The sequence below is a fragment of the Schistocerca americana genome, chromosome 3 (assembly GCF_021461395.2).
Source record: "Schistocerca americana isolate TAMUIC-IGC-003095 chromosome 3, iqSchAmer2.1, whole genome shotgun sequence".
NCBI classification, from domain to species: domain Eukaryota; kingdom Metazoa; phylum Arthropoda; class Insecta; order Orthoptera; family Acrididae; genus Schistocerca; species Schistocerca americana.
The window spans coordinates 233,713,339-233,740,312 of record NC_060121.1 but is presented as its reverse complement, the minus strand read 5'-3'; the positions used below and the strand labels follow the sequence as shown (position 1 = coordinate 233,740,312).

At 43.6% G+C, this 26,974-nt stretch overlaps 1 protein-coding gene across 4 annotated transcripts in view; it reads left to right on the top strand.

The window, feature by feature from the left end:
• Window positions 1-26,974, top strand: part of LOC124605586 (complexin) — a 737,935-nt gene that overhangs the window by 565,439 nt on the left and 145,522 nt on the right. For all 4 annotated transcript variants that reach the window (XM_047137373.1, XM_047137372.1, XM_047137371.1 and 1 more), the window contains exon 2: window positions 1,355-1,515. In XM_047137373.1, coding sequence (XP_046993329.1) covers window positions 1,355-1,515 — 161 coding nt within the window. The remainder of the gene's footprint in view (window positions 1-1,354; window positions 1,516-26,974) is intronic.

Sequence of the window (26,974 nt, the reverse complement as noted above, 5' to 3'; positions counted from 1 at the left end):
CTCATGCGCCGACTATAGCACCACGTTCAAACTCACTTAAATCTTGATAACATGCCATTGTGGCAGCAGTAATCGATCTAACAACTGCGCCAGACCATTGTTGTCTGCTATAGGCGTTGCCGACCGCGGCGCCTTATTATTCCTGTTTACATATCTCTGTATCTGAATACGCATGGCTACACCAGTTTCTTTGGCACTTCGGTACAGTTTGAACCTGGAGCCTATGAGTTAATGAAAGTGGTTGTTCCTGTACCAACGCCGGCCGCTGTGGCCGAGCGGTTCTAGGCGCTTCAGTCCGAAACCGCGCTGGTGCTACGGTCGCAGGTTCGAATCCTGCCTCGGGCATGGATGTATGTGATATCCTTAGGTTAGTTAGGTTTAAGTAGTTCGAAGTCTAGGGGACTGATGACCTCCGATGTTGTCCTATAGTGCTTAGAGCCATTTGAATCTGAACTTGTACCAACTCTTGATTCCCTGTAGGTCTCCTATAATTTCGCTACAACTTTCTGGGGCCGTGGATTTAGTATGTACATCTCAGTAATCGGCGAACAGACCCGCAGAGTTTCCGATGTTGTCTGTCACAGCATTTATACTGGGTGTAAAATGTTGACTGGACTACACACTTTTAAATTCTGAAGGCGCCAGGGGCAAAATACTGGGAGCGAAAGGTTATTTATAATTTCTACAGAAACGAGACTGCAGTCATATGAGTTGAAGCACATGAAAGGTAGTCTTAGTTGAGAAGGGAGTGAGACAAATGTTCAAATGTGTATGAAATCTAATGGGACTTAACCGCTAAAGTCATCAGTCCCTAAGCTCACACACTACTTAACCTAAATTATCCTAAGGACAAACACACACACCGATGCCCGAGGTAGGACCCGAAGCTCCGCCGGGACCAGCCGCCTAGTCCATGACTGCAGCGCCCTAGACTGCTCGGCTAATCCCGCGCGGTCGGAGTGAGACAGTATCGTATCCTTGTACAGGTGTTATTCAATATGTATATTGAGCAAGCACTGCTAATGACGGGTGTAGCGCGCTTTCCTTCATGTGATTTTAAAATCAGGCTCTAGGTTGAAACATCGACCAGGGAGCATCATGTTTTCCTAGGTGCACCATCCTCCAGGCACAACACTCTCTCCTACAACTCCCGACAGTCAGCTGTGTTCTCACTGAAAACTCTCTTCAGCTATGTTATTCTAGCCAAAAGATACCAAATGAAAATAAATTTCCCGTTTAGCACTGACGAAATGCTACATCAATGTATCTTTCGACATGAATTTGATTTGTGGGGAAGTGGAGGCGAGTTATTGGCGGCTGCAGGAGTTGTTACAAGACGTGCTTGTTGTTGCAGGTGCGGTGGGCGGAGACGATGATGGCGACGACAAGGAGAAGGAGGAGGAGGCCGAGAGGGAACGTCAGGAGGCGATCCGCGAGGCCGAAGAGCGCCGCAAGGAGAAGCACCGCAAGATGGAGGAGGAGCGAGAGAAGATGCGCCAGGAGATCCGCGACAAGGTAGGCCCACGTTGTAGCGCTCTGCGTGTATGAGGGGACGCGCGGTGGACAGGGGCAGTGTAGCCAGCTGCAGCAAGATAACCTGCCCCCTGCGCAGAAACGCGTTCCCGTTCTCAGCGCAGGGCGAGTCCACGCCTCTGCCCTGAAGGGGCGGCCGCGTTAGTTTGCTTTCGCCCACCGAGCTGCGCACGTTGTCCACTATGATTGGAACATTCTTTGGCCACTCCTTCGCGGCCGGTGGCTGCTCACTAAACTGTGGGAACGGAGGCGTCTGTACACCAGCTTTCTCAAACAATTTTAAAGAAACTTTTCACTAAACAAAAGTTTAATTCTCTCGCATCTCGTAGTCTCATTTTGTCAGTTATATGAAGAACTACTTGTTATTTCGTTAATGGTCAGTTATTGTGATTTTACGACTTAACTAATCCAGTGCAGGGAATTCCAATTGTTTACAACGGAAAATGGGGGTCAATAGGAGTTTGCGTTTGGTTCGTGTTAGGTGATATATCATTGCTAACCCATTCAATTTTTCTTCAGCCTTGAGACGAGATCTATATCTATCTGCAATCTCAAGAAAATTGATCATATGTAGAGCATTAGAGCATGCACTTATGATGACAAATTATAGAGTTAAAGTGAAAAGTTTATAACATTCCTCACATTTCACAAGCAGTTTGAGATATAGAAAAGATTTTTCTGCAAATAGTAGCACACCAAGCAGTGAATATTTTGCCATACAGTTAACATGTGAAACTTTCTGATCTATCACAATATATAAGCAACTACCGTATTTTTCAATTAAGTAATGTAATTATTTGAAGTCCGCAGCCCGTGGTCTTGTGGTAGCGTTCTCGCTTCCCGCGCACGGGGTCCCGGGTTCGATTCCCAGCTGGGTCAGGGATTTTCCCTGCCTTGAGATGACTGGGTGCTGTTGTGTTGTCTTCATCATGATTATTCATCCCCATTACGGTCGGAGGAAGGCAATGGCAAACCACCTCCACTACGACCTTGCCTAGTCGGCGGTGCGGTCTCCCGCATCGTTCCCTACGGTCCTTGGAGTATGGGACCTCATCATCAATTATTTTAAGGACCATTGACAGCTGATGATATAAGAATTAGTATGGGTTTGCAACAACATAAGTGAAGAAATTACAAGTTTATTTTTATATCGAGCATGAGCTTTTCATGAGCTATTGACCAGAATTGCCCACAATTGTTTGTTTAACAATGGACTGCTGCAGGCTCATTTCACAAATGCATTGCAGCAACATTAACCATATTAATCAGGTGAATTTGTAAAAAAATATGCTGTGTTTTAGCAAAAGAAGCTATTTTTGACGGACGTGTAAACAAGAGAAATAAACGTAAATAAATCTCTGCTTCTATTGCAATTTGAACATAATATTGCAACCCATGGTGTTTTTAATAGTAATTGGTTGACTTACCTTATTATTGGTCGTACTGGTATAATGTGTTAACATGTTCATTTGCGGACTCGCTATACATAGTTTACAAGCTCTGCTTGTGAGGAACTTTCAGCAGTTGAACTGTACATCCCTTGCCAGGCACTGCGCAACTGTCCCCCTCTCCCCCCCACCACCACCATATCTTTGACTCTTGTCCCCTACTTCATCATATGGCGCAGGTACAGGCCAAGGTATTTTGGATACACTCTACACGTAACATTCCAGGCAATAGCATCACTGTGCCAGTTGTGACAGCAACGTGCGCTTCAGGGTGTGCAAACAGTAAAGACGTTGATTTTCGCATTATTTTCGGCGTGGTGAAGATACTTAGACACTGTAATGTTCTGCACGTGTGGCATGAAACAAACGCATCAAGTATTGCAGTAAGAAGCGCCAGTGGTAGTTTCCCGAGCATACAATCTATGGAGAGCGGTAAGCAGAAATGTGAATCCTACATGGCTCTCATCGCAGCGTGGCCAGTTACCATGGCAGGCAACGGATGGAGCACGTGGCGTAAGATAGACACATACACAACACTGCCGACTTCAGCCTCTGTGCACAGACCGCATTATGCGCCCTCGTTCTTATCTGCTCATGACTATTCTCAGCAACATGATTGACCACTAACTCTCCCAGATTTTTCTGTGCCTTTATCAACTATCTCCCCTACACACGGAGTAACATGTTCTCGATCAACTTGGTACGTTAAATTCTTCTAAAATCTGAAGCCTTTTATGACTGCTTCCAGGAACGTCGTCAGGGGCTACTCGAGACTGTCATGATTTTCTATTTTTTTTCTTAATTCTTTTCTTCCTCTACAATCTGGTGGATATCGGAATGCAGCATGGCCAGAGGACGTACTACGAGGTGCATTCAAGTTCTAAGGCCTCCGATTTTTTTTCTAATTAACTACTCACCCGAAATCGATGAAACTGGCGTTACTTCTCGACGTAATCGCCCTGCAGACGTACACATTTTTCACAACTCTGCCGCCATGATTCCATGGCAGCGGCGAAGGCTTCTTTAGGAGTCTATTTTGACCACTGGAAAATCGCTGAGGCAATAGCAGCACGGCTGGTGAATGTGCGGCCACGGAGAGCCTCTTTCATTGTTGGAAAAAGCCAAAAGTCACTAGGAGGCAGGTCAGGTGAGTAGGGAGCATGAGGAATCACTTCAAAGTTGTTATCACGAAGAAACTGTTGCGTAACGTTAGCTCGATGTGCGAGTGCATTGTCTTGGTGAAACACGCACACGCGCTGCCCTTCCCGGACGTTTTTGTTGCAGTGCAGGAAGGAATTTGTTCTTCAAAACATTTTCGTAGGATGCACCTGTTACCGTAGTGCCCTTTAGAACGCAATGGGTAAGGATTACGCCCTCGCTGTATCAGAACATGGACACCATCATTTTTTCAGCACTGGCGGTTACCCGAAATTTTTTTGGTGGCAGTGAATGTGTGTGCTTCCATTGAGATGACTGGCGCTTTGTTTCTGGATTGAAAAATGGCATCCAAGTCTCATCCATTGTCACAACCGACGAAAAGAAAGTCCCATTCATGCTGTCGTTGCGCATCAACATTGCTTGGCAACATGCCACACGGGCAGCCATGTGGTCGTCCATCAGCATTCGTGGCACCCACCTGGATGACACTTTTCGCATTTTCAGGTCGTCATGCAGGATTGTGTGCACAGAACCCACAGAAATGCCAACTCTGGAGGCGATCTGTTCAACAGTCATTCGGCGATCCCCCAAAACAATTCTCTCCACTTTCTCGATCATGTCGTCAGACCGGCTTGTGCGAGCCCGAGGTTGTTTCAGTTTGTTGTCACACGATGTTCTGCCTTCATTAAACGGTCGCACCCACGAACGCACTTTCGACACATCCATAACTCGATCACCACATGTCTCCTTCAACTGTCGATGAATTTCAATTGGTTTCACACCACGCAAATTCAGAAAACGAATGATTGCACGCTGTTCAAGTAAGGAAAACGTCGCCATTTTAAGTATTTAAAACAGTTCTCATTCTCGCCGCTGGCGGTAAAATTCCATCTGCCGTACGGTGCTGCCATCTCTGGGACGTATTGACAATGAACGCGGCCTCATTTTAAAACAACGCGCATGTTTCTATCTCTTTCCAGTCCGGAGAAAAAAAATCGGAGGCCTTAGAACTTGAATGCACCTCGTAGTGCAGCTTATCTATGTAGGACTTTGACAAAGTTCGAATCATTGGCATGAGGGACATAGGAGCATCACAACGCACATACAGTTGTCCGTATTGCAACGACTGTAGCGCCACTGGTGACTAGATGGGTTCACACAAGTGTGGCAAGAGGAGTAGGCACCGCTGCTTCCACAAAGGCTAAGCTACCAGACGACTGTAGGACTATAGGCTGTGTCTGACGAACAGAATGACGACAACAGTTAATATCTATGCAGAGGTTACAGGAGAGTGTCATCACCAACTGTCGGGAACATATTACTGCAAGCTGGCTGAATTCCCGAGTTACCACGCGTTATTTATCGCTGACAGCATACTATAAACAACAGAAATTTGCAGTAGAGCCAAAGTGAAGTAGAATAGTGAGTGGGATTCTGTGGTGTTCAACGATGAGGCTCGCTTCTATCTGTGGCAGTCAGATCGACGCCAACGTCGTAACCACCACAGTACATTCGTTTCTGTGTGAAATTTAGCCCAACTTTACCTCGCACTCTATAAAATCCTATGTTTTACGAAACTATGTACTCACGACTGATATCCAACTTAAACTCAAGCTAGTCTTTGACTAAACAGAACCTACTTTGAACTGAACTGTAACTGGTCTGAATACAACTTACCTATGTTAAATGCGCATCTGGCCATAATTAAATTTTCCACTTACCTCACGTCCAGCCGTCCGCTGTGGCCGAGCGGTTCTAGGCGCTTCAGTCCGGAACTGCGCTGCTGCTGCTGCTGCGGTCGCAGGTTCGAATCCTGCCTCGGGCGTGGATGTGTGTGATGTCCTTAGGTTAGTTATGTTTAAGTAGTTCTAAGTCTAGGGGACTGATGAACCTCAGATGTTAAATCCAATAGTGCTTGGAGCCACTTGAATCTCACGTCCTGGCAACATTTTTGCAAATTTCTCGAAAGCACAACAGCAAACAGTAAGCAGACAGTGGCTAAGCTAGATTTCTATTCTTAAATAAAATTTCCAAACTATTCCCAATCTGTTTCGTGCCACATGGTACAATGTGGTAATGCGTAATGATAAGCAATGTGCTGGGGAGGGTAACTATTCCTATGAAATGATATTCCAGGACAACGATTTTAAAAAAGACGGAGTGAAACTTCGCGTGATCTGCACCTATAACATAGGTCTGAACAATACTATGCTTAACAAAGAGGGGGGGGGGGGGTTGTTTTGGGGAAGGAGACCAGACAGCGAGGTCATCGGTCTCATCGGATTAGGGAAGGACGGGGAAGGAATTCGGCCGTGCCCTTTGAAAGATACCATCCCGGCATTTGCCTGGAGCGATTTAGGGAAATCAAGGAAAACCTAAATCAGGATGGCCGGACGCGGGATTGAACCGTCGTCCTCCCGAATGCGAGTCCAGTGTTTAACCACTGCGCCACCTCGCTCGGTTAACAAAGAGAACGATAATTTAAAGAGGATACAATGTTAACAAAGAATTTGTATAAAAATAGAACAGATTATTCATTTAATATGTTAATGCATGACTCAGGGAAATGGCGTGTTCTTTCTCTCAGCTCTGAACTCGTTAGTTAGTTGACAATAATTTTTCCAATCAATTACCTGTACAGTGCTGCACTCTTACCTCAAACTTCTTCCCTTCAAAAATAACGACATTATTGAAAATATATATTCTCTTCTCTTTTTAATATATACATCTTATTTATTCTTGCTGTCCTTTACAGTCAATCTTCCTTCACGTAACAGTTACAAGTCCACAGATCTCTACTAAATACATCCGTCACCTACCACACTTCAGCTAAGAACGTAACACACTGCGCAAAGGCAAAGAATGTGCCACGACAAAACCAAAGATTGTTTAACACTAATACAACTTGCTCTCTGTCTCTCTGACGTGCACATCGATAACATACAAAAACCAAAATTACATGACCACCTTAAATGTGCCCGTAGGTGACATCGTGAAGAGTCACAGGAAGCAGAGAGTCTAGGGACCTGTATTTGTACCTTTACGACTTCTGGAATAATGATGTGGGGAGCTATTGCATATTACAATAGGACTGGTTTGGCAATTGTTGAAGGAAGGCTGAATACTCGCCAGTAATGTGCCAGAATCATAGACACCACTGTCATAGCCTTCATGACCAGCATATTCCAGCAGAATAATGCGAGATCTCACAGTGCACTTCACTCAACAAACACGTTGAAAAGCGTACGGATCTGCGTCTGGCCTACCAGGTCCTCCGAGTTGATACCCATAAACGTGTCTAGGTTGTAATGGGATGACATGTGCTTTCATAACAGCTTACAGTCAGTAATCTTCATGAACTGACACAGCATGTGTTTCAAACAAGGCAAAAAATTCCTCAAAATGGTATTGTGAGGCTATTCGCTTCCATGCCACGGCGAATAGAAAAATATATTGTGACTTACAGGGGGGTCACATAATGTTTTGGTGTTGATGATGACTCTGAACAGTTCAGAATGAAATAAAAGTTTACTCATTTAATATCCGTTCAGTGACGAAAATTTCTTTAAAAATGGGTAATTATCAGACTGGTGCTCCTTGGTGTAGTGCAGTTATTAAGTAGTTAGAAGCGTGATCCAAAAACGACGTCTGTTCGAACAATCTTGTGTTACTCGCTAGAATGTGCTTGACCATCGCTAATTTTTATATTTATTTCGAGTGCATTTAGGAAACTGGTGACTATGCAGTAGTTATGAGGACCATAACTGGCAAACGACAGCAGTGGAGAGCTACATCAGACCGAGAAACCGGTTACAACGTTCACGTATAACAGAACAAATGAACAGATCACTGTCCAGCGCCTTTCCTTGGAACCATTAGAAGTAAAAAAACAATCAGGAGTCCTTTTCTCCATTTGCTATAACATTACCACTGCAATATTTCTTTGTTACTGCTCGAGTCATTTCAGCTACTGAACAAATTAGGTAACGAGGGATAAATTGCTATTTGCATAACTTGAAAGCTTGATGGAAAAAGTGCTTCATAATGGACACTGAAGAACTACGTAGATATTTCCATTCCTAGAATTAATAAAAATCCGAATAAAGAGAAAGCGATGATTATTCAGAGCATTAATTCAAATAGCTTTCGAAGTGACCACTGTTATTCCATTCCACGATTATTTCTGAACTACGTCTTGTCTGTCTTGCCTTAAAAATTTTCACTTGCAGTAGATATGCTAAAAGATCTACCAGCCAAAACGTTAGCCAACGGTTCTTATTTAAGATTTTCCATGTCACACCGATACACAAGAAAAGAAACAGAAATAATTCGGTGAATTATAGGCTCATATCACTGCCATCAATTTGCAGTAGAACTTTTGGAACGTATTCTGTGTTCGAACATTAAGAAATATCTCCAAGATGACGATCTTTGACACACAGTATGGATTTAGAAAATATCTTGCTTTTGATGCACAACTGGCTTTTTGTTCACACGAAGTAATGAGAGCTATCGACAGGGGGTCCCAAGTTGATTCCATATTTCTAGATTTCCAGAAGGCTTAGTCAAAATTGGCTTCCAATGAAATTGTGTGCCTATGGAGTATCGTCTCAGTTGTGCCACTGGATTCGTAACTTCTTGTCAGAACACCACAGTTCCTAGTAATTTGTGAAAAGTTATCGAGTGAAGTCAAAGTGATTTCTAGCATTTCCCCAAGGAATTTTCGAATCCTCAGGTGTTTCTGATCTATAGGTACTGCTTCGGATACAGTATGAACAACCCTCTTAGGTCATTTGTAGCGCTTCAGTCCGGAACTGCACTGCTGCTACGGTCGCAGGTTCGAATCCTGCCTCGGGCATGGATGTGTGTGATGTCCTTAGGTTAGTTACATTTAAGTAGTTCTAAGTCTAGGGGACTGATGACCTCAGATGACGAGCCCCATAGTGCTTAGAGTCATTTGAACCCATCCGTTGTAGCCGATTCTGTCATTTATCTTCTAGAGAGGTAGAAGATTAAAGAGAATTGCAAAATATTTTAGACAAGATATCTGTATTGTGCGAAAAGTGGTAACACTCTATAAAAAGAGTGAGGTCCTCTACTTGAGTACTAAAAAGAATCCCTTAAATTTCGGTTGCTCTATAAATCACACCAAGTTGAAGGCTGCCGATTCAACTAAATACTTAGGGATTTCAATTACGAACCACCATATTGAATTTGTTGTAGGTGATGTATTGGTAGAACACGTAGAAGATACAACAAATTTCCTAAAGAGATTGCCTACACTACGCTTGTCCGTCCTGTTCTGGAGTATTACTGCGCGGTGTGGGATCGTTTGCCAGATGGGAACTGACGAATGACATCGAAAAATTTCACAGAAGTGTAGTTCATTTGGAATATCATGAAATAGGTGAGAGAGAGACACGAATGTGATACACGAGTTGGCATGGCGTTTTCCGTTGCGGCGAGATCTTTTTACACAATTTAAGTCAACAATTTTCTCCTCCGAATGCGAAAATGTTTTGCTGGCTCCGACCTATATGGACAGAAATTACCGTCATTACAAAGTAAGAGAAATGAGAGTTCACACAGAAAGAATTAGGTGTTCGTTTCTCCAACGTTCTGTTTGTGAGTGGAACGGTCGAGACATAGTCTGAAAGTGTTTCGATGAACCATCTGCCAAACACTTAAGTGTGAATTCTGGAGTATTCATGTAGATGTAAAGTAAACTAGCTTAAAGCACAAAATGGTCGCATATCAACGACAACTGTACTTTTCAATTTACGTTGCGCGTTAAAACGGAGTATTAATTTCATATTCTGGAAAAAACTGCCTCTTTTTACATACTCCTTGCAACTGTGTTTCGTTTCAGATTAAATTTAAAGTGTTAGAGAAATGTAGTAATGATATTTCTCCTCCAGTGGCTTTGACTTATTAATCAGTTAATTAACGAGACGGTGGCTCCTGCAGGCAGGACTCAAGATGGATGAGCTCCATGACGTGATGTCTCATCAATCTACTTGTTGTTACTTTTTATGGCAACAGAGTATTTGCGGAAGCGTTACAAGGGCTTCAAAACACATTAGAAGGGCTTAAAAAACGCACACACACGCACGCACGTACACACATACACACACGCGCGCGGGCGAAAAACAACACCACATCTTAATACTGTTGACAACAAAAGAATATTAAGTCCTCCCAATACTTTCTAACGTTCGTCGACAAAATGTTTGGACCGTCTTCACACCCTTTATAAATTGTTTAAAAGAATTTGTCTTCTTCTGGCTGTAAGATTTTTGCTGCAGTGTGCTGTCTGACCGTTTCAGCTATAATGTCATCTTCAAGAAAATCTTTAACGTATTGTTTCTGTCGCTATTATATGTACGGCAGGCAACAAACGATTGTTCCTCTTTTTTTCCTTTCAGTCACTTGTCGTAATAGCTGGGCGGACCCTTATAGAAGTTCGTTCTTTGTGACCAAATGTTCCAGTAAGCTGGCAATGAGACAAAGGGAATCCCAACTGAGAATATTTGGGAGGAGATTTCCACTTCCGGTACCTGCATCACAACCAAGGAAAACCAAGTCAACCTTTCAACAGCAACCACTGGGCTGTTCAGCTTTTACTATATACTGCCTGGCTTACACTGTCTTATCAAAAGTATCCAAACACGTATTAGGGGACATTAGAGCGGGATGTGTTCACCCTTCGTCTTTATGACTGCTTGAACTCTTCTGGGGACACTTTGAGTGAGGTATCTGAATGCCTGTAGCGGAATGACAGTCCATTCCTCCTCTACAGAAGATTGTGATTATAAACGCTGTAATCTGCGGTGAAGTCGATGTTCTAACTCATCCCAAAAGTGTTCCATTGGGATCAGATCGGAACTCGGGGCAGGCAAATCCATTTCGGGAATATTATTATCCACAAACCATTACGTCACATATGCTGCTCTATGATAAAGTGCGTTGTCATCTCAATATAAACAGTCATCGTCACCGAAGTGTTCTTCTACAGTGTTGTTGTTGTTGTTGTGGTCTTCAGTTCTGAGACTGGTTTGATGCAGCTCTCCATGCTACTCTATCCTGTGCAAGCTTTTTCATCTCCCAGTACCTACTGCAACCTACATCCTTCTGAATCCGCTTAGTGTATTCATCTCTTGGTCTCCCCCTACGATTTTTACCCTCCACGCTGCCCTCCAATACTAAATTGGTGATCCCTTGATGCCTCAGAACATGTCCTACCAACCGATCCCTTCTTCTGGTCAAGTTGTGCCACAAACTTCTCTTCTCCCCAATCCTATTCAATACCTCCTCATTAGTTATGTGATCTACCCATCTAATCTTCAGCATTCTTCTGTAGCACCACATTTCGAAAGCTTCTATTCTCTTCTTGTCCAAACTATTTATCGTCCATGTTTCACTTCCATACATGGCTACACTCCATACGAATACTTTCAGAAATGACTTCCTGACACTTAAATCAATACTGGATGTTAACAAATTTCTCTTCTTCAGAAACGCTTTCCTTCCCATTGCCAGCCTACATTTTATATCCTCTCTACTTCGACCATCATCAGTTATTTTGCTCCCCAAATAGCAAAACTCCTTTACTACTTTAAGTGCCTCATTTCCTAATCTAATTCCCTCAGCATCACCCGACTTAATTAGACTACATTCCATTATCCTTGTTTTGCTTTTGTTGGTGTTCATCTTATATCCTCCTTTCAAGACACTGTCCGTTCCATTCAACTGCTCTTCCAAGTCCTTTGCTGTCTCTGACAGAATTACAATGTCACCGGCGAACCTCAAAGTTTTTATTTCTTCTCCATGAATTTTAATACCTACTCCGAATTTTTCTTTTGTTTCCTTTACTGCTTGCTCAATATACAGATTGAACAACATCGGGGACGGGCTACAACCCTGTCTTACTCCCTTCCCAACCACTGCTTCCCTTTCATGTCCCTCGACTCTTATAACTGCCATCTGGTTTCTGTACAAATTGTAAATAGCCTTTCGCTCCCTGTATTTTACCCCTGCCACCTTTAGAATTTGAAAGAGAGTATTCCAGTCAACATTGCCAAAAGCTTTCTCTAAGTCTACAAATGCTAGAAACGTAGGTTTGCCTTTCCTTAATCTTTCTTCTAAGATAAGTCGTAAGGTCAGTATTGCCTCACGTGTTCCAGTGTTTCTACGGAATCCAAACTGATCTTCCCCGAGGTTGGCTTCTACTAGTTTTTCCATTCGTCTGTAAAGAATTCGTGTTAGTATTTTGCAGCTGTGACTTATTAAGCTGATAGTTCGGTAATTTTCACATCTGTCAACACCTGCTTTCTTTGGGATTAGAATTATTATATTCTTCTTGAAGTCTGAGGGTATTTCGCCTGTTTCATACATCTTGCTCACCAGATGGTAGAGTTTTGTCAGGACTGGCTCTCCCACGGCCGTCAGTAGTTCCAATGGAATATTGTCTACTCCGGGGGCCTTGTTTCGACTCAGGTCTTTCAGTGCTCTGTCAAACTCTTCACGCAGTATCGTATCTCCCATTTCATCTTCATCTACATCCTCTTCCATTTCCATAATATTGTCCTCAAGTACATCGTCCTTGTATAGACCCTCTATATACTCCTTCCACCTTTCTGCTTTCCCTTCTTTGCTTAGAACTGGGTTTCCATCTGAGCTCTTGATATTCATGCAAGTCGTTCTCTAATCTCCAAAGGTCTCTTTAATTTTCCTGTAGGCGGTATCTATCTTACCCCTAGTGAGATAGGCCTCTACATCCTTACATTTGTCCTCTAGCCATCCCTGCTTAGCCATTTTGCACTTCCTGTCGATCTCATTTTTGAGACGTTTGTATTCCTTTTTGCCTGCTTCATTTACTGCATTTTTATATTTTCTCCTTTCATCAATTAAATTCAATATTTCTTCTGTTACCCAAGGATTTCTACTAGCCCTCGTCTTTTTACCTACTTGATCCTCTGCTGCCTTCACTACTTCATCCCTCAAAGCTACCCATTCTTCTTATACTGTATTTATTTCCCCCATTCCTGTCAATTGCTCCCTTATGCTCTCCCTGAATCTCTGTACAACCTCTGGTTCTTTTAGTTTATCCAGGTCCCATCTCCTTAAATTCCCACCTTTTTGCAGTTTCTACAGTTTTAATCTACAGGTCATAACCAATACATTGTGGTCAGAGTCCACATCTGCCCCTGGAAATGTCTTACAATTTAAAACCTGGTTCCTAAATCTCTGTCTTACCATTATATAATCTATCTGATACCTTTTAGTATCTCCAGGGATCTTCCATGTATACAACCTTCTTTCATGATTCTTAAACCAAGTGTTAGTTATGATTATGTTGTGCTCTGTGCAAAATTCTACCAGGCGGCTTCCTCTTTCATTTCTGTCCCCCAATCCATATTCACCTACTATGTTTCCTTCTCTCCCTTTTCCTACACTCGAATTCCAGTCACCCATGACTATTAAATTTTCGTCTCCCTTCACAATCTGAATAATTTCTTTTATTTCATCATACATTTCTTCAATTTCTGCAGAGCTAGTTGGCATATAAACTTGTACTACTGTAGTAGGTGTGGGCTTCGTATCTATCTTGGCCACAATAATGCGTTCACTATGCTGTTTGTAGTAGCTTACCCGCATTCCTATTTTCCTATTTATTATTAAACCTACTCCTGCATTACCCCTATTTGATTTTGTGTGTATAACCCTGTAGTCACCTGACCAGAAGTCTTGTTCCTCCTGCCACCGAACTTCACTAATTCCCACTATATCTAACTTCAACCTATCCATTTCCCTTTTTAAATTTTCTAACCTACCTGCCCGATTAAGGGATCTGACATTCCACGCTCCGATCCGTAGAACGCCAGTTTTCTTTTTCCTGATAACGACATCCTCTTGAGTAGTCCCCGCCCGGAGATCCGAATGGGGGACTATTTTACCTCCGGAATATTTTACCCAAGAGGACGCCATCATCATGTAATCATACAGTAAAGCTGCATGCCCTCGGGAAAAATTACGGCTGTAGTTTCCCCTTGCTTTCAGCCGTTCGCAGTACCAGCACAGCAAGGCCGTTTTGGTTATTGTTACAAGGCCAGATCAGTCAATCATCCAGACTGTTGCCCTTGCAACTACTGAAAAGGCTGCTGCCCCTCTTCAGGAACCAAATGTTTGTCTGACCTCTCAACAGATACCCCTCCGTTGTGGTTGCACCTACGGTACGGCTATCTGTATCGCTGAGGCACGCAAGCCTCCCCACCAACGGCAAGGTCCATGGTTCATGGGGGGGGTCTTCTACAGTACACAGTGCAAAATGCTGTAAAATGTGTTGATATCATCACACATTAAAAGTTTTCCTGAGTGTTATAAGGGGACCATACCCTAAACTCGAAAAACAAGCCCATACCGTGCAACAATTTCCTCCTTACTTCACTGTTCCACTACACATGATATGGCATTCGCCAAATCCACGTGCTTCCATTGGATGGCCACAGAGTATAGCGGTATCAGTCCAGTCACTCTTTTCCGGTCATCTACTGTGCAGTGACGTCGCCCTACAGATCATCTAAAGCGTCGCTTAGCACTGAGTATAGATACGTGTGGCTTACGAGAAGCTGTTCCTACACTGGACCCCATCCTCTGTCCGCTCCCGGTAGCTGAGTGGTCAGCGCGACAGAATGTCAATCCGGGTGTTGTGTTGTCCTAATCTTCATCATTTCATCCCCATCGACGAGCAAGTAGCCGAAGTGGCGTCATATCGAAAGACTTGCACCCGGCGAACGGTCTACCCCACGGGAGACCCTGCACACACGACATTTACATTTTATTTACCCCATCCTCGTTAAATACCTACGTACAGTTATTGTGCCAACTGGGCTTATGGCTTTGGAACTGACGAGAAATTCTTTCGGCTGATACCCTCCACAATGCTCAGTCAGTACATGAGATCTGCCTGGTCTAGGTACAAGATGTTCAAATGTGTGTCAAATCTTAAGGGACTTAACTGTGAAGGTCATTAGTCCCTAAGCTTACACACTACTTAACCTAAATTATCCTACGGACGAACATACACACCCATGCCCGAAGGAGGACTCGAACCTCCGCCGGGACCAGCCGCACAGTACATGACTGCAGCGCCTCAGACCGTTCGGCTAATCCCGCTCGGCCCTGGTCTAGGTTTAGCTGTGGTAGTTCCTTCGCACTTCTACTTTGAAGTCACAGAACCAACAGTCGAATTGGGCAGCTTTAGAATGGTTGTATATCTCTGACAGATTTGTTACAGTTGTAACTGAATGTTAGTATTAATTCAGCTCAGACATCCACGGTAGCCGAAAAGTTGTTTCCTGGTATGGTTCATGAAAATGGATGGCAGTTTGCACGCTAATATTATTTATTAAACACTTGCTTGATGGGGCGACACTATAATAGAGATGTGACATAACGATAAGAAATAACCAATAACATTTATTAACCATAGTTAACTTTTGGTAACAGTTCGATGTGTGGCACTTGATGTCCTATACCTAATACAATGAAATCTAGACAGTTCTACTGTCTCTTCGCAGTCTGTAATATTGTCACTACGAAACTTCCTGCCAGGTTAAAACTGTGTGCCAGACCGACACTCGAACTCGGGACGTTTGCCTTTCGCGGGCAAGTGCTCAACCAAATGAGCTACCCAAGCATTACTCACGCCCCGTCCTCACAGCTTTAATTCCGCCAGTATCTCGTCTCCTACCTTCCAAACTTCACAGAAGCTCTCCTGCGAACCTTGCAGAACTAGCACTCCTGGAAGAAGGATATTGCGGAGACATGGCTTAGCCACAGCCTGGGGTTGTTTCTAGAATGAAATTTTCACTCTACAGCGGAGTGTGCGTTGATATGAAACTTCCTGGCAGATTAAAACTGTGTGCCGGGCTGAGACTCGAATTCGGCACCTTTGCCTTTCGCGGGCAAGTGCTCGCCAAATGAGCTACCCAAGCACGACTCACGCCCCGTCCTCTTTGCCAGGAAGTTTCATATCAGCGCACACTCCGCTGTAGAGTGAAAATTTCATTCTAGAAACAACCCCAGGCTGTGGTTAAGCCATGTCTCCGAAATATCCTTTCTTCCAGGAGTGCTAGTTCTGCAAGGTTCGCAGGAGAGCTTCTGTGAAGTTTGGAAGGTAGGAGACGGGGTACTGGCGGAATTATAGCTGTGAGGACGGGGCGTGAGTCGTGCTTGGGTAGCTCATTTGGTTGAGCACTTGCCCGCGAAAGGTAAAGGTCCCAACTTCGAGCGTCGGTCCGGCACACAGTTTTAATCCGCCACGAAGTTTCATATCAGGGCACACTCCGCTGTAGAGCGAAAATTTCATTCTATATATTGTCACTATAACTGAATAATTACGCAGACACTCCTTTGATTATCCTATTGTCTGTAACTTGCAGCTGCTAAGTCGGAATTCAGTATTACGAACGATACACGCGGTACTGCAGGAACTGTAATGAACTGGCTGCAGGCACTGAACTCAACTGTCTGACCGCAGGATCGGAAGTGTTTGAATTTCTATGATGTGTCTTGTTTTCTACCTGTTGCGGAAGTAATAGGTGGAAGTAAAGTAGCCCCAGTTGACAGCAGCATTCTCTCGGCTGCTGGCAAAGCTATATGAGATCATTGTAAGCAATTTATTAACACATTACAATATTTCAGTAATTCCACAATATGGACAATAAATTTTTTCTTATTCCACTGTGCAGTTACGGACGCCCTGTTTCTCCATTTCTCTTTGTGCTAGGGTCTACAGTCACGAAACATTTCTGAAATGGAATCTTTTTTTTTCTGCAAGGCTGTTTCATTCAACAAAATGTTTCTTACATTATGTTATTGTCCATTTCAACTGCATCTTCTTTTTTTTGTTTTCAGTTTTACATCACACACCTGTCACTGCGTCATTTAACAGCATTATGTTGTAGCTAAGATTTTGTTACATTCTGAAACACAGATACAAGATTTTGTTACATTCTGAAACACAGATATATGTCGATAATACGATACGTTTCTTATGTCTGACAAATACTGTTAACGATCCGTCAGAACTACGTGACTGATGCAACACTCCTGTGAAAGAGGGTTCGTTTCAAAATGACAAAGTAATGGAAATGGGCCAGTCATGAAACACAGATATGTTTTTAAATAAAACAGCATTGTATGAAAAATGGTGTCATACAGTTATCTTTCTTGTCCTCACTCCGTTGCGTTGGTACGTTGTAGCCTGCTTGAAAATGACATGTTCGTCGAACTCGGGTCACAGCACTTTGCAGTAAGGTGTTGCAGTCAGAAGCAGATAATGACGTCATTTAAACGGTTGACCATACTTACACGCATGACATTTCATCTTTAGTATTCTTATGTTCTCAAATTTCACTTTATTAACTATTAGGAATAGTTGTTCTGTGTCATCTAAATATGAGAGATAACTCCAAATACCTTGCTTAGAAAGCTACCCTCCATCTCTCGTCTCACTTCTGCATTCACATCACAGCTGTGCGTCATAGCGTGAGAGTTGGTAAGTCTGTTCCTCATTATCTGCCTGTGTCCATTCTTCAGCTGCAAACATACATTGACCTTTTTCGTTGCTTTACACCTTCGAATCCGTATCGTGGCGTAATGTTTACACTCATTAAACGGCTGTGTAATCTGGGAGCTGGTGTACTGTTTAATGTAACCTGGTTTCTCTCTGTATCTAATTGAAGCGTGGATTGACACAGGAAACTCTTTAACATCGATTAAAAATTCAGAAGTGCACCGGTGGAAATGTACTGAAGAATACGCAGTGAGAATAGCATCTAAAATCATTAGTTTCATGAGGTATATTACGAGAATTTAGAGAGCGCAGCTGTTTACTTTTGAAGATGGGAGAATGCTGCCATTGTGACTACGTGAGGTGGGACATCAGAATACGGTTGTTGTTTAAGGCTATCTAATTACATGCAACGAACTGGTAAGGTTGACCTTTGGTTGTGCAGTAATCATAAAATGAAGACTGCAGCAAACACATTCCGTGTTTAGTTTCCATAGATTTCTTCGATTTCTCTATCGTACACTGTGAAATGTGATAATGACGGCCTCTTAATTCAGCCAAGTGGGAAAACCAGGAAGGGCTGGATCAGTGCGGATCTTACACACTTCATTCACTGGTAGAACACAAAATTATTTTACGAAGTTTCACTCTAATAGTAGCCAATTAAGACTTATTTTAATTATTTAAAAGCCCAAGCAGTGGGAGTCATCTAAAATTGAATGCCAATTCAAATAGTTTACAGTACATTTAAAGTTAAATTTAAACCAAGATGACTTAATATTCTTTAAGCGAGACACCCCCTATATAAGACACAGAATGAAACAAGGGTAAAGTCGTAATAAACGCAGACGTAAATCTAGACGACACTACCAAAACATACCAGAAGGCCCTCAATTACCAAATGGTGAGAATAAAACAAGACTTAAATTTGACCGATAAAAAAACTAAAACCACACTTAAAACAATGAAAAACAATTTATCAACTATATCTAGGCAAGATAGTTTTGAGCCCAGAAACACGCATGAATTGAAGATTTAACACATTCTCCAATAACAGAACAATAATTAAGATACAACAGATTAAGGTATACGTTGGGGTGCCAACGCCCGTCAAAATTTGCTTAAAGTGAAGGCCACAAGCTAACGGATACACATTCAGAATTATTCCAAGAATAAACTTAACTCTAACAGGAACATCAAGTAGTGCGGCTGCGGTGGGATGAAACAACTCGAAAGACAGACAGCAGTGAAAGCTGCCAAGTGCATGCACCCCCAATGACGTAAACAGCCGGCTAAGCAAGCCGACGGGGCCTGAATAAGTGGGATCCGGTCCTGGGTAACACGTACCAGCAATGGAGTACAGAAGATTATTAACGACAGTTCCCTGCAGCACAAATAATTTGAATTAGAATTCCAACACAGCCGTGCATCAAATAAATAACTCTTAGGGTAGAATTAGTTAATCTGATCCCTTACCAAAAACCATGACAAGCAAAAGTTTTAAGAAACCTGATACAAATATTTAAAAAAAAAAATTTCAGCAATATAATAGTAAAAGCAGATTTTTTTCTTTGTAGCAAACCATTGAATCAGCCACGACACTCGCATGACATTCAAAGCTCACACATCAGCCCATAGAGGCTCAGAGAGAACAAGTACGTCGTGGAACAGGCTACAATTTATCTAGGCCAATTTAAGTAGAACAGATGCTCCACATAATTTCATAGACAGCGTAGGCCTTTAGCATTAGCTTCAAGGAAACCAGAAAAACAAAAGCAAATTATAAATAAGCCAGTAAAATATCAAAACCGACTCACTCTGACATGAACAATTGAACATCCGTAGTAACTGGTAATACAAAATAGTTCACTGCGGCCGGCCGCGGTGGCCGATCGATTCTAGGCGCTTCAGTCCGGAACCGCGCGACTGCTACGGTCGCAGGTTCGAATCCTGCCTCGGGCATGGATGTGTGCGATGTCCTTAGGTTCGTTAGGTTTAAGTAGTTCTAAGTACTAGGGAACTGGTGACCCTCAATGTTAAGTCCCATAGTGCTCAGAGCCATTTGAACCATTTGAAGTTCACTGCGCCTCCAATTGGAAAATGCATGACCAATCATTTACTTTAAAAATCAGAAGAATTAATGGGAGGTGGACAAGAACAGTTTACGCCAGTAATGCACACCGCCAACCTTCCAAATAAGCTTTCTTCTGGAACACAGAGCTTTGCACTGGCTAAAGGCTCACAAGCACAACGGATACATAAGGTTCACACAAAAACCCAATATAATAAGATATCAGCCAATGAATCAGTCTAAAATGTCTACCAGATCTTGGAACCTCATTGCCCTTCGAATACCGTGGAGAGAGGCGCGTCCGTAGCCAGCAATCAGAAGGAAGACAGACCAAAATGACGTTGAACACTGCACTGACAACTCGGTGCCCTTCTGGTTAGCCACAGCACAAGCCACTCTGGTTCTCAATAACTTACACGGGGTAACGTGACGCCAATGTCTGACGCCCGTCAACAGCTAACATCACGGCGAAGAGGCCCCACGGAAAGCTCGTTACAACTTCGTTCCTCAGCTCCTACTGTCCTCCAAGCTGGCCACCAAGCCCGAAGCCGCCACACCGGAGGGCGCTGCGCTCCAACAGCAAATTGATAGTCAAAGATCATAAGAATAGTGATTTCGACACGTTGCGAGAAAGCCGCCACGGCTCACACTGTAAATAGCCGAGCGAATGCTGGACAGGAGAGTGAAGCGCCATCAATGCAACTAACCTCGCCTATTGATAAAAGCATAGGGAGGAAGAAAAAAATGTACACATGACATTTCTGGACCTAGAGAAAAACATTCGACAGCATCCTACACGACCTAAACTGGCGAGCCCTTCGATCACGTGAAGGCCCAAACGCCTGTGTAATTTGAGTACAATTTCAGAATCGCAATGTCACTAGTGTGGTCCTGATCCCAGTTGGGTACTCTCCACCATTACCGGTGTTCGTCAGGGCTCTGCCCTGCACCTCCATCATTCGTTCGATGCATCGATACAGTAAAGACGCGGGACATTTCATGACGTGGATGATGGACCACAGCGCAAGAAACATATATTAATTCAGTATCAGGTAAAAAACTGGACTAAAAGACTGGCCGAAAATAGGATGCGTCTCAACACCCAGAAGACTGAATACCTGGGATGTGTCCCCAAACCTGTGGTATTATCAAAAGAAATCATTTTAAGTACCTAAAACACACTGTCACCCAAACTGTGGTGCAACTTTTGATATCTTGGCGACGGTAAACCAGCTTGGTTCAAGGGAAGACAAATAGCTTGAGTCCTCTCCGGTAAGAAGATACCGTGAAATCTAAAGACAAAAGTTTACCAGACCATGTTAGGTCCACAAAAAACTTATGGTGCATAATGCCGTCAAGCGACGAAAAAACATGAGCAGTCTTTCCATACCTAGATGACGATGCTTCGATGGACTCTCGGACTAATTAGGCGTGGCAAAACAAGGCATAAGGATGCTCGACGAAGATTTCGGTCGCCCTGGTTGTGAAAAAAGTGAAGATAGCTCCCCAGCGCTAGGTGAGATGGCAGGACGACTCGTTCCGAAAGCAGCTGTCCGATTTCACACAGGTGGTCATACGATCACATGGAAGAGCAACAAAGCCGTGGACTGGCAGGTTCAATCCGACACGCACAACGTTGGTTTAAAATCCGAAGATGTCAATAACAGAGCGATTGAGGGAGATATAATGAAGCATTGTAACTGGTAGGTGCAGGACAAGCCCTAAAAAAAGAGAGAGCCTATAGGTTGAAGATAAACAGTGTGTTCGCACGCGGTATTCGAGATCTTTGGCATGGATTGTAGTACAGAGATTAATCGGCTACACGTCGGAACTGCTTCAGTATTATTCAAAAAAATGGTTCAAATGGCTCTGAGCACTATGGGACTTAACTTCTGAGGTCATCAGTCCCCAAAACTTAGAACTACTTAAACCTAACTAACCTAAGGACATCACACACACCCATGCCCGACGCAGGATTCGAACCTGCGACCGTAGCCGTCGCGCGGTTCCAGACTGTAGCGCCTAGAACCGCTCTGCCACCCCGGCTGGCTTCAGTATTATTCTTTCAAGGACAGCGGTAAGTGGTCTATACATCCATTACGACGTGATTCCTGTCCTCCGCATCTGTTGTTGCTCTTAATATCCCAGAGTCTCTCTTTTTCAAAAGTAACGCAACTTGCTCGCTGCAACTTACTCCTGTGTTGACTCTGAAGGTCTCTGAAACTCAGTCCCATTGGGCACAAGTGGAATACACTTTGATGCTGTTTTACTTCCACCTCGTTTCCAGCGACTACCAACGCCGAACCTTACCGCGTGTATAATTATCCCAGAAGAATCGCATTCCAGACAGGCAGTCGACATTTGTAAAATACCTTGTCACATATAATAAGCGAGTATTATCTGTTGCAGTATTTAAACAAGTTAACAGAGAGAACATTGTGCGTTCCTGTACCATCTGGTGCTAAATGTTATGAGCTCTATTTGATAAGCAGTACTACTTACAATTGAAAACACTTATATTCGTACTATGTGTTCTTCAGTGCACTTCTTGCCAAGATTTTTTTACATGAGTATCGGGTATGTGCGTGAAAGTGATAGAAACTCAGAAAGGTGATGAAGAAGGGCCTGTGTATGATTATAAGAAACGCAAACGACAGTCAAAATTTGCGCACCCAAGCGAAAATGGTTCAAATGGCTCTGAGCACTATGGGACTCAACATCTTAGGTCATAAGTCCCCTAGAACTTAGAACTACTTAAACCTAACTAACCTAAGGACATCACACACACCCATGCCCGAGGCAGGATTCGAACCTGCCACCGTAGCAGTCCCTCGGTTCCGGACTGCAGCGCCAGAACCGCTAGACCACCGCGGCCGGCGCACCCGAGCGTATTGTCGGAGAACTCTGTTAGTGGGCTACGATAACCCACAGGTCTTCATTTGTCCAATGTAACAAACTAATTTATTAAGTACATAGGTGCTAACATAGTAGGCGAGCAATACGAGGTGTGGGAGCGGGAAACAATGCTGCTTCACTGGAAGTGGCATGATCTTCGAGCATCTATATGTTTCGAAATAGCAGGAGTTGCCACCGAAGCGCTATAGCATGAACTTTGAAGACAATTCTTGTTGCAAAGCTTTATGACTGCTGAGTTAGCAACACAGGTACACAGACATTACTATGCGTTCTTCAAATGCATTTTCGCCATAGACCGACAGAAGTAACAAGTCGTGTGTAAATACATGCCATAGTTTTATATCCGCACAGGGCTTCACAACGCCGAGAACCGTCAGTATCAGGCGACGATGGCTCGACTGCGAAGCCACAGAGCTGACCCGAGAAGAGGGAACAAAACTCACTGCTAGAGTCAATTCACGTGGGATCAGGAAGTCAGTACATCGCCTAGAGACGAGCACGGAGAAGAACAAACGCGACGAACGCGAACGACTGAACCACTCAGCAAGTGGAACCAAGAGAATGGAACCATACGAGAGCCAGATCCTAGTACGCTGATGTCAATGTAAGAACTCACCGGCCATGCCTGTTGCTGACAGCAAACAAACACCTCATTGGTTGGTTGGTTGATTTGGGGGAAGGGACTAAACAGCAAGGTCATCGGTCTCATCAGATTAGGGAAGGATGGGGGAGGAAGTCGACCGTGCCCTTTCAAAGGAACGATCCCAGCATTTGCTTGAAGCGAATTAGGGAATTCACGGAAGACCTTAATCAGGGTGGCCGGACGCGGATCTGAACCGTCATCCTCCCGAACGTGAGTCCAGTGTGTGAACCACTGGGCCACCTCGCTCGGTCAGACACCTGGGTCAGCGGTTCTGCCCACTCCACACTTCGAGTGCACCCTCCGTGACAGCGTTCTGCACTATTGCGCTGCGGCATCCACGCCATATCATCTGAACCCATCTCGATGTCGCTGACAAAGATACCGAACATCGTGGTATCACCCAGAGATCGCGGTGCAACACCGAAGTTGGAACGCACATCGATACCACAGACATTAGCAATGTTTCGTTTCAGTCCGCAACGCCAAATGGAAGAAACTGAAGAAGACATGCCCCCCGTCTCAGCATCGCAGCGCCATCACACGGAGGTCAATACAGAGTCGAGCTGGGAAGAGTTCTGCTCCAGTTCGTGTGCTCAGCTGCAGCAGACATCATCATCGAGTAGAATTAACGAATTATTCAAGTCTCAGACGGAAACGTACTTTTGTAAACGTTGAACATTGTACTTCAAGAGAAGAATTGGAATTGTATGCATCAAGTGATTCTTTAATAGTCAGTGACAATTGTAAATTATCGAATACCTTTGTGGCAAGTGTTGTATCAAGTTAAGCAAGCGCTTCCGTTCATTCATGTAATGAAGTGAACTAATATTTCGTGTGTTGTACTTCGATGAGCCTTCAGTCAGAGCAATCACAGAAACCAGTTATGGATGGACGACTGTAGTTTGTCAGGTCATAACAAACATAGTAACACTTATCTGTAACAAATCAATTGAATCTGTACACAATATGTACGAATACAACGGCTGTATAGAGTAAGAGAGAGGCTGGAGGGGAGATTAGTTTCAACGTCCCATGAACGACTAGTTCATTAGAGATGGAGCACAAACTCGGATTACGGAAGGATGGAGAAGGAAAGCGGCCGTATCCTTTCGGAGGACCCATCCCAGTATTTGCCTTAAGCGATTCAGGAAATCACAGAAAACCTTAATCAGAATGGCCAGACGTGGGTTTGAACCGTAGTCCTGAATGCGAGTCCAATGCGCTGACCGCTGCGCTACCTTGCTCGGTAAGAGAGAGACTACAGAATAAAAGAAATATATCGAAATGAGCACCATCGAGTCTCAATTCATGAGACTCTGCAGGGAGATTTGGGTTTTAAACCAAAACACCATCGCACCTTTTGGTAATTAGATAACGCACGCATTACTTCCTATCTACCGCCCCCTTACTCTGACAGTCCAAACACTGGGAACGAACCTACCTTCCAGTGCTAAGATTCGAACTGGCTACCTTCATATCGAGTGCTACAGCACAAGCATGAGTTATGACTTCAATTACGGAGTTTGGTATTGTGTTCTCGCCCTCTGCTTTATTCAGCGTGAAGTCTATCAGAAAGACTGCCATACGAGGTGTGGCTGAGATGCAGGTACGGAACTCGCATTCGGCGAAAGCACGGTACAGTTCCCCATCCGCCCATCCAGATTTGAGTTCCCCATGCTTGGCCTACATTAATTCATGCTGACCCCAGCATGGTTTCTTTGAAAAGTCAGCGGCCGCCATTTATCTTCCCTGAATGTCTGTGGTATCCCCGAGGCTGTGGCTAAGCCATGTCTCCGCAATATCCTTTCTTCTAGGAGTGCTAGTTCTGCAAGGTTCGCAGGAGAGCTTCTGTAAAGTTTGGAAGGTAGGAAACGAGGTACTGGCAGAAGTAAAGCTGTGCGGACGGAGCCTGAGTCGTGCTTGGATAGCTTAGATGGTAGAGCACTTGCCCGCGAAAGGGAAAGGTCCCGAGTTCGAGTCTCGGTCCGGCACACAGTTTTAATCTGCCGGGAAGTTTCATTTCCCTTCCCTCTCCAATCCAAGCTTGAGCCCCGTCTCTTCATCTGCATCTACGTGAATTCTCTGCTATTCACACTTGAGCGCCTGGCAGAAGGTTCACCGAACCATTTTCATACGATTTTTCTATGTTTACATTGTCCAGCAACGCGCGGGATAAACAAACAAATCTTTCCTTGCGAGCTCTGATTTCTCTCATTTTATTACGATGGTCATTCCTCCCTAAATAGGTGGGCGTCAACGCATTCGGAGGAGAAAGAAATTTCGTAAAATCTCACCGCAACGAAAAACACCTATGTTTTAATAACTACCACCAGAACTGGCGTATAATAGCCGTGACACTCTCCCATCTATTTCGCGATAATACAGCTGCTCTTCTTTGAACCTTTTAGACGTTCTCCGTCAGTCATATCTGGTAAGGATCCTATATAGCACAGCAGTACTCTAACAGAGTACGAAAAACAATCTAGGTTGCCTCTTTAGAGGATTTGTAGCATCTTTAGTTCTGCTAATAAAACACAGTCTTCAATTCACCTTACCCATAACGTTATCTGTGTGGTCGTTACAATCTAAGTTGTTCGTAATTGTTGTCTTTTGGTATGTAATGGAACGGAGAGACTTTAGATGTGGGTGATTTGTAGTCTAACGGAAATTTAACGGAGTCCTTTTAATACTCATTCGGATGATTTCACATTTTTCTTTATTTAGGGTCGATTGCCACTTTTCCACCATACAGATATTTTGTCTAAATCATTTTGCAATTGCCTTTCGCCGTCTGGTGACTTTACTAGACGGTAAATGATAGCATCATCTGGAAACAATTTCAGTGGCTGCTCAGACTGTCTCCTGAATCATTTATACATATAATAAGAGCAGCAGAGGGTTAGTGACACTTCCTTGAGGAACGCCGTCTAATCACTTCTGCTTTACCCGATGACTTCCCGTCGCCTGTTCCAATGACCTAGTCGCCGACAGAATGTTGAATCATAATCGTTCTTTCTCATCTCTTATTTCAAGAAAAAAGTTCCTTGCCTCCAAAAAATTAATCAACAGACCAAAATTAGCTGTCTGTAAAAGCAGTGCACAGATAAGTTCTAATGCATAAAGAGTATTCTCCTCCACATCGAATAAACTTGCGATTATGTCATCGTTATGGTCTTCAGTCCGAAGATTGGTTTGATGCGAGCTCTCCATGCTACTCTATCTTGTGCAAGCCTCTTCAGCTCCCAGTAACTACTGCAAGCTACATTCATTTGAGTTTCCTTATCGTGATCGAGCCTTAGTCTCTCTCTACAATATTCACCACCCTCCCCCCGAGTTCCCTATATTTCTAAGTTTCTTGTTGCCCCAGGATGTATCACATCAACCCAACCTTTATTTTCATCATGTTATACCAATAAGTAACTTCTCCTCGATTTGATACCTCCTTTACTGGTTTCCTTTCAACCCTTCTCATCTACAGCATTCTTCTGTAACATCAAATTTTAAAATACTGTGTGTTGTTCTTGTTTGGAAATTTTTCTTTACATGTTTCACTTCCTGGCACTTAAAGTTACGTTGGGTGCTACCAGAGCTATATTTTTCAGAAACGCTAATCTTGCTGTTGCCAATCT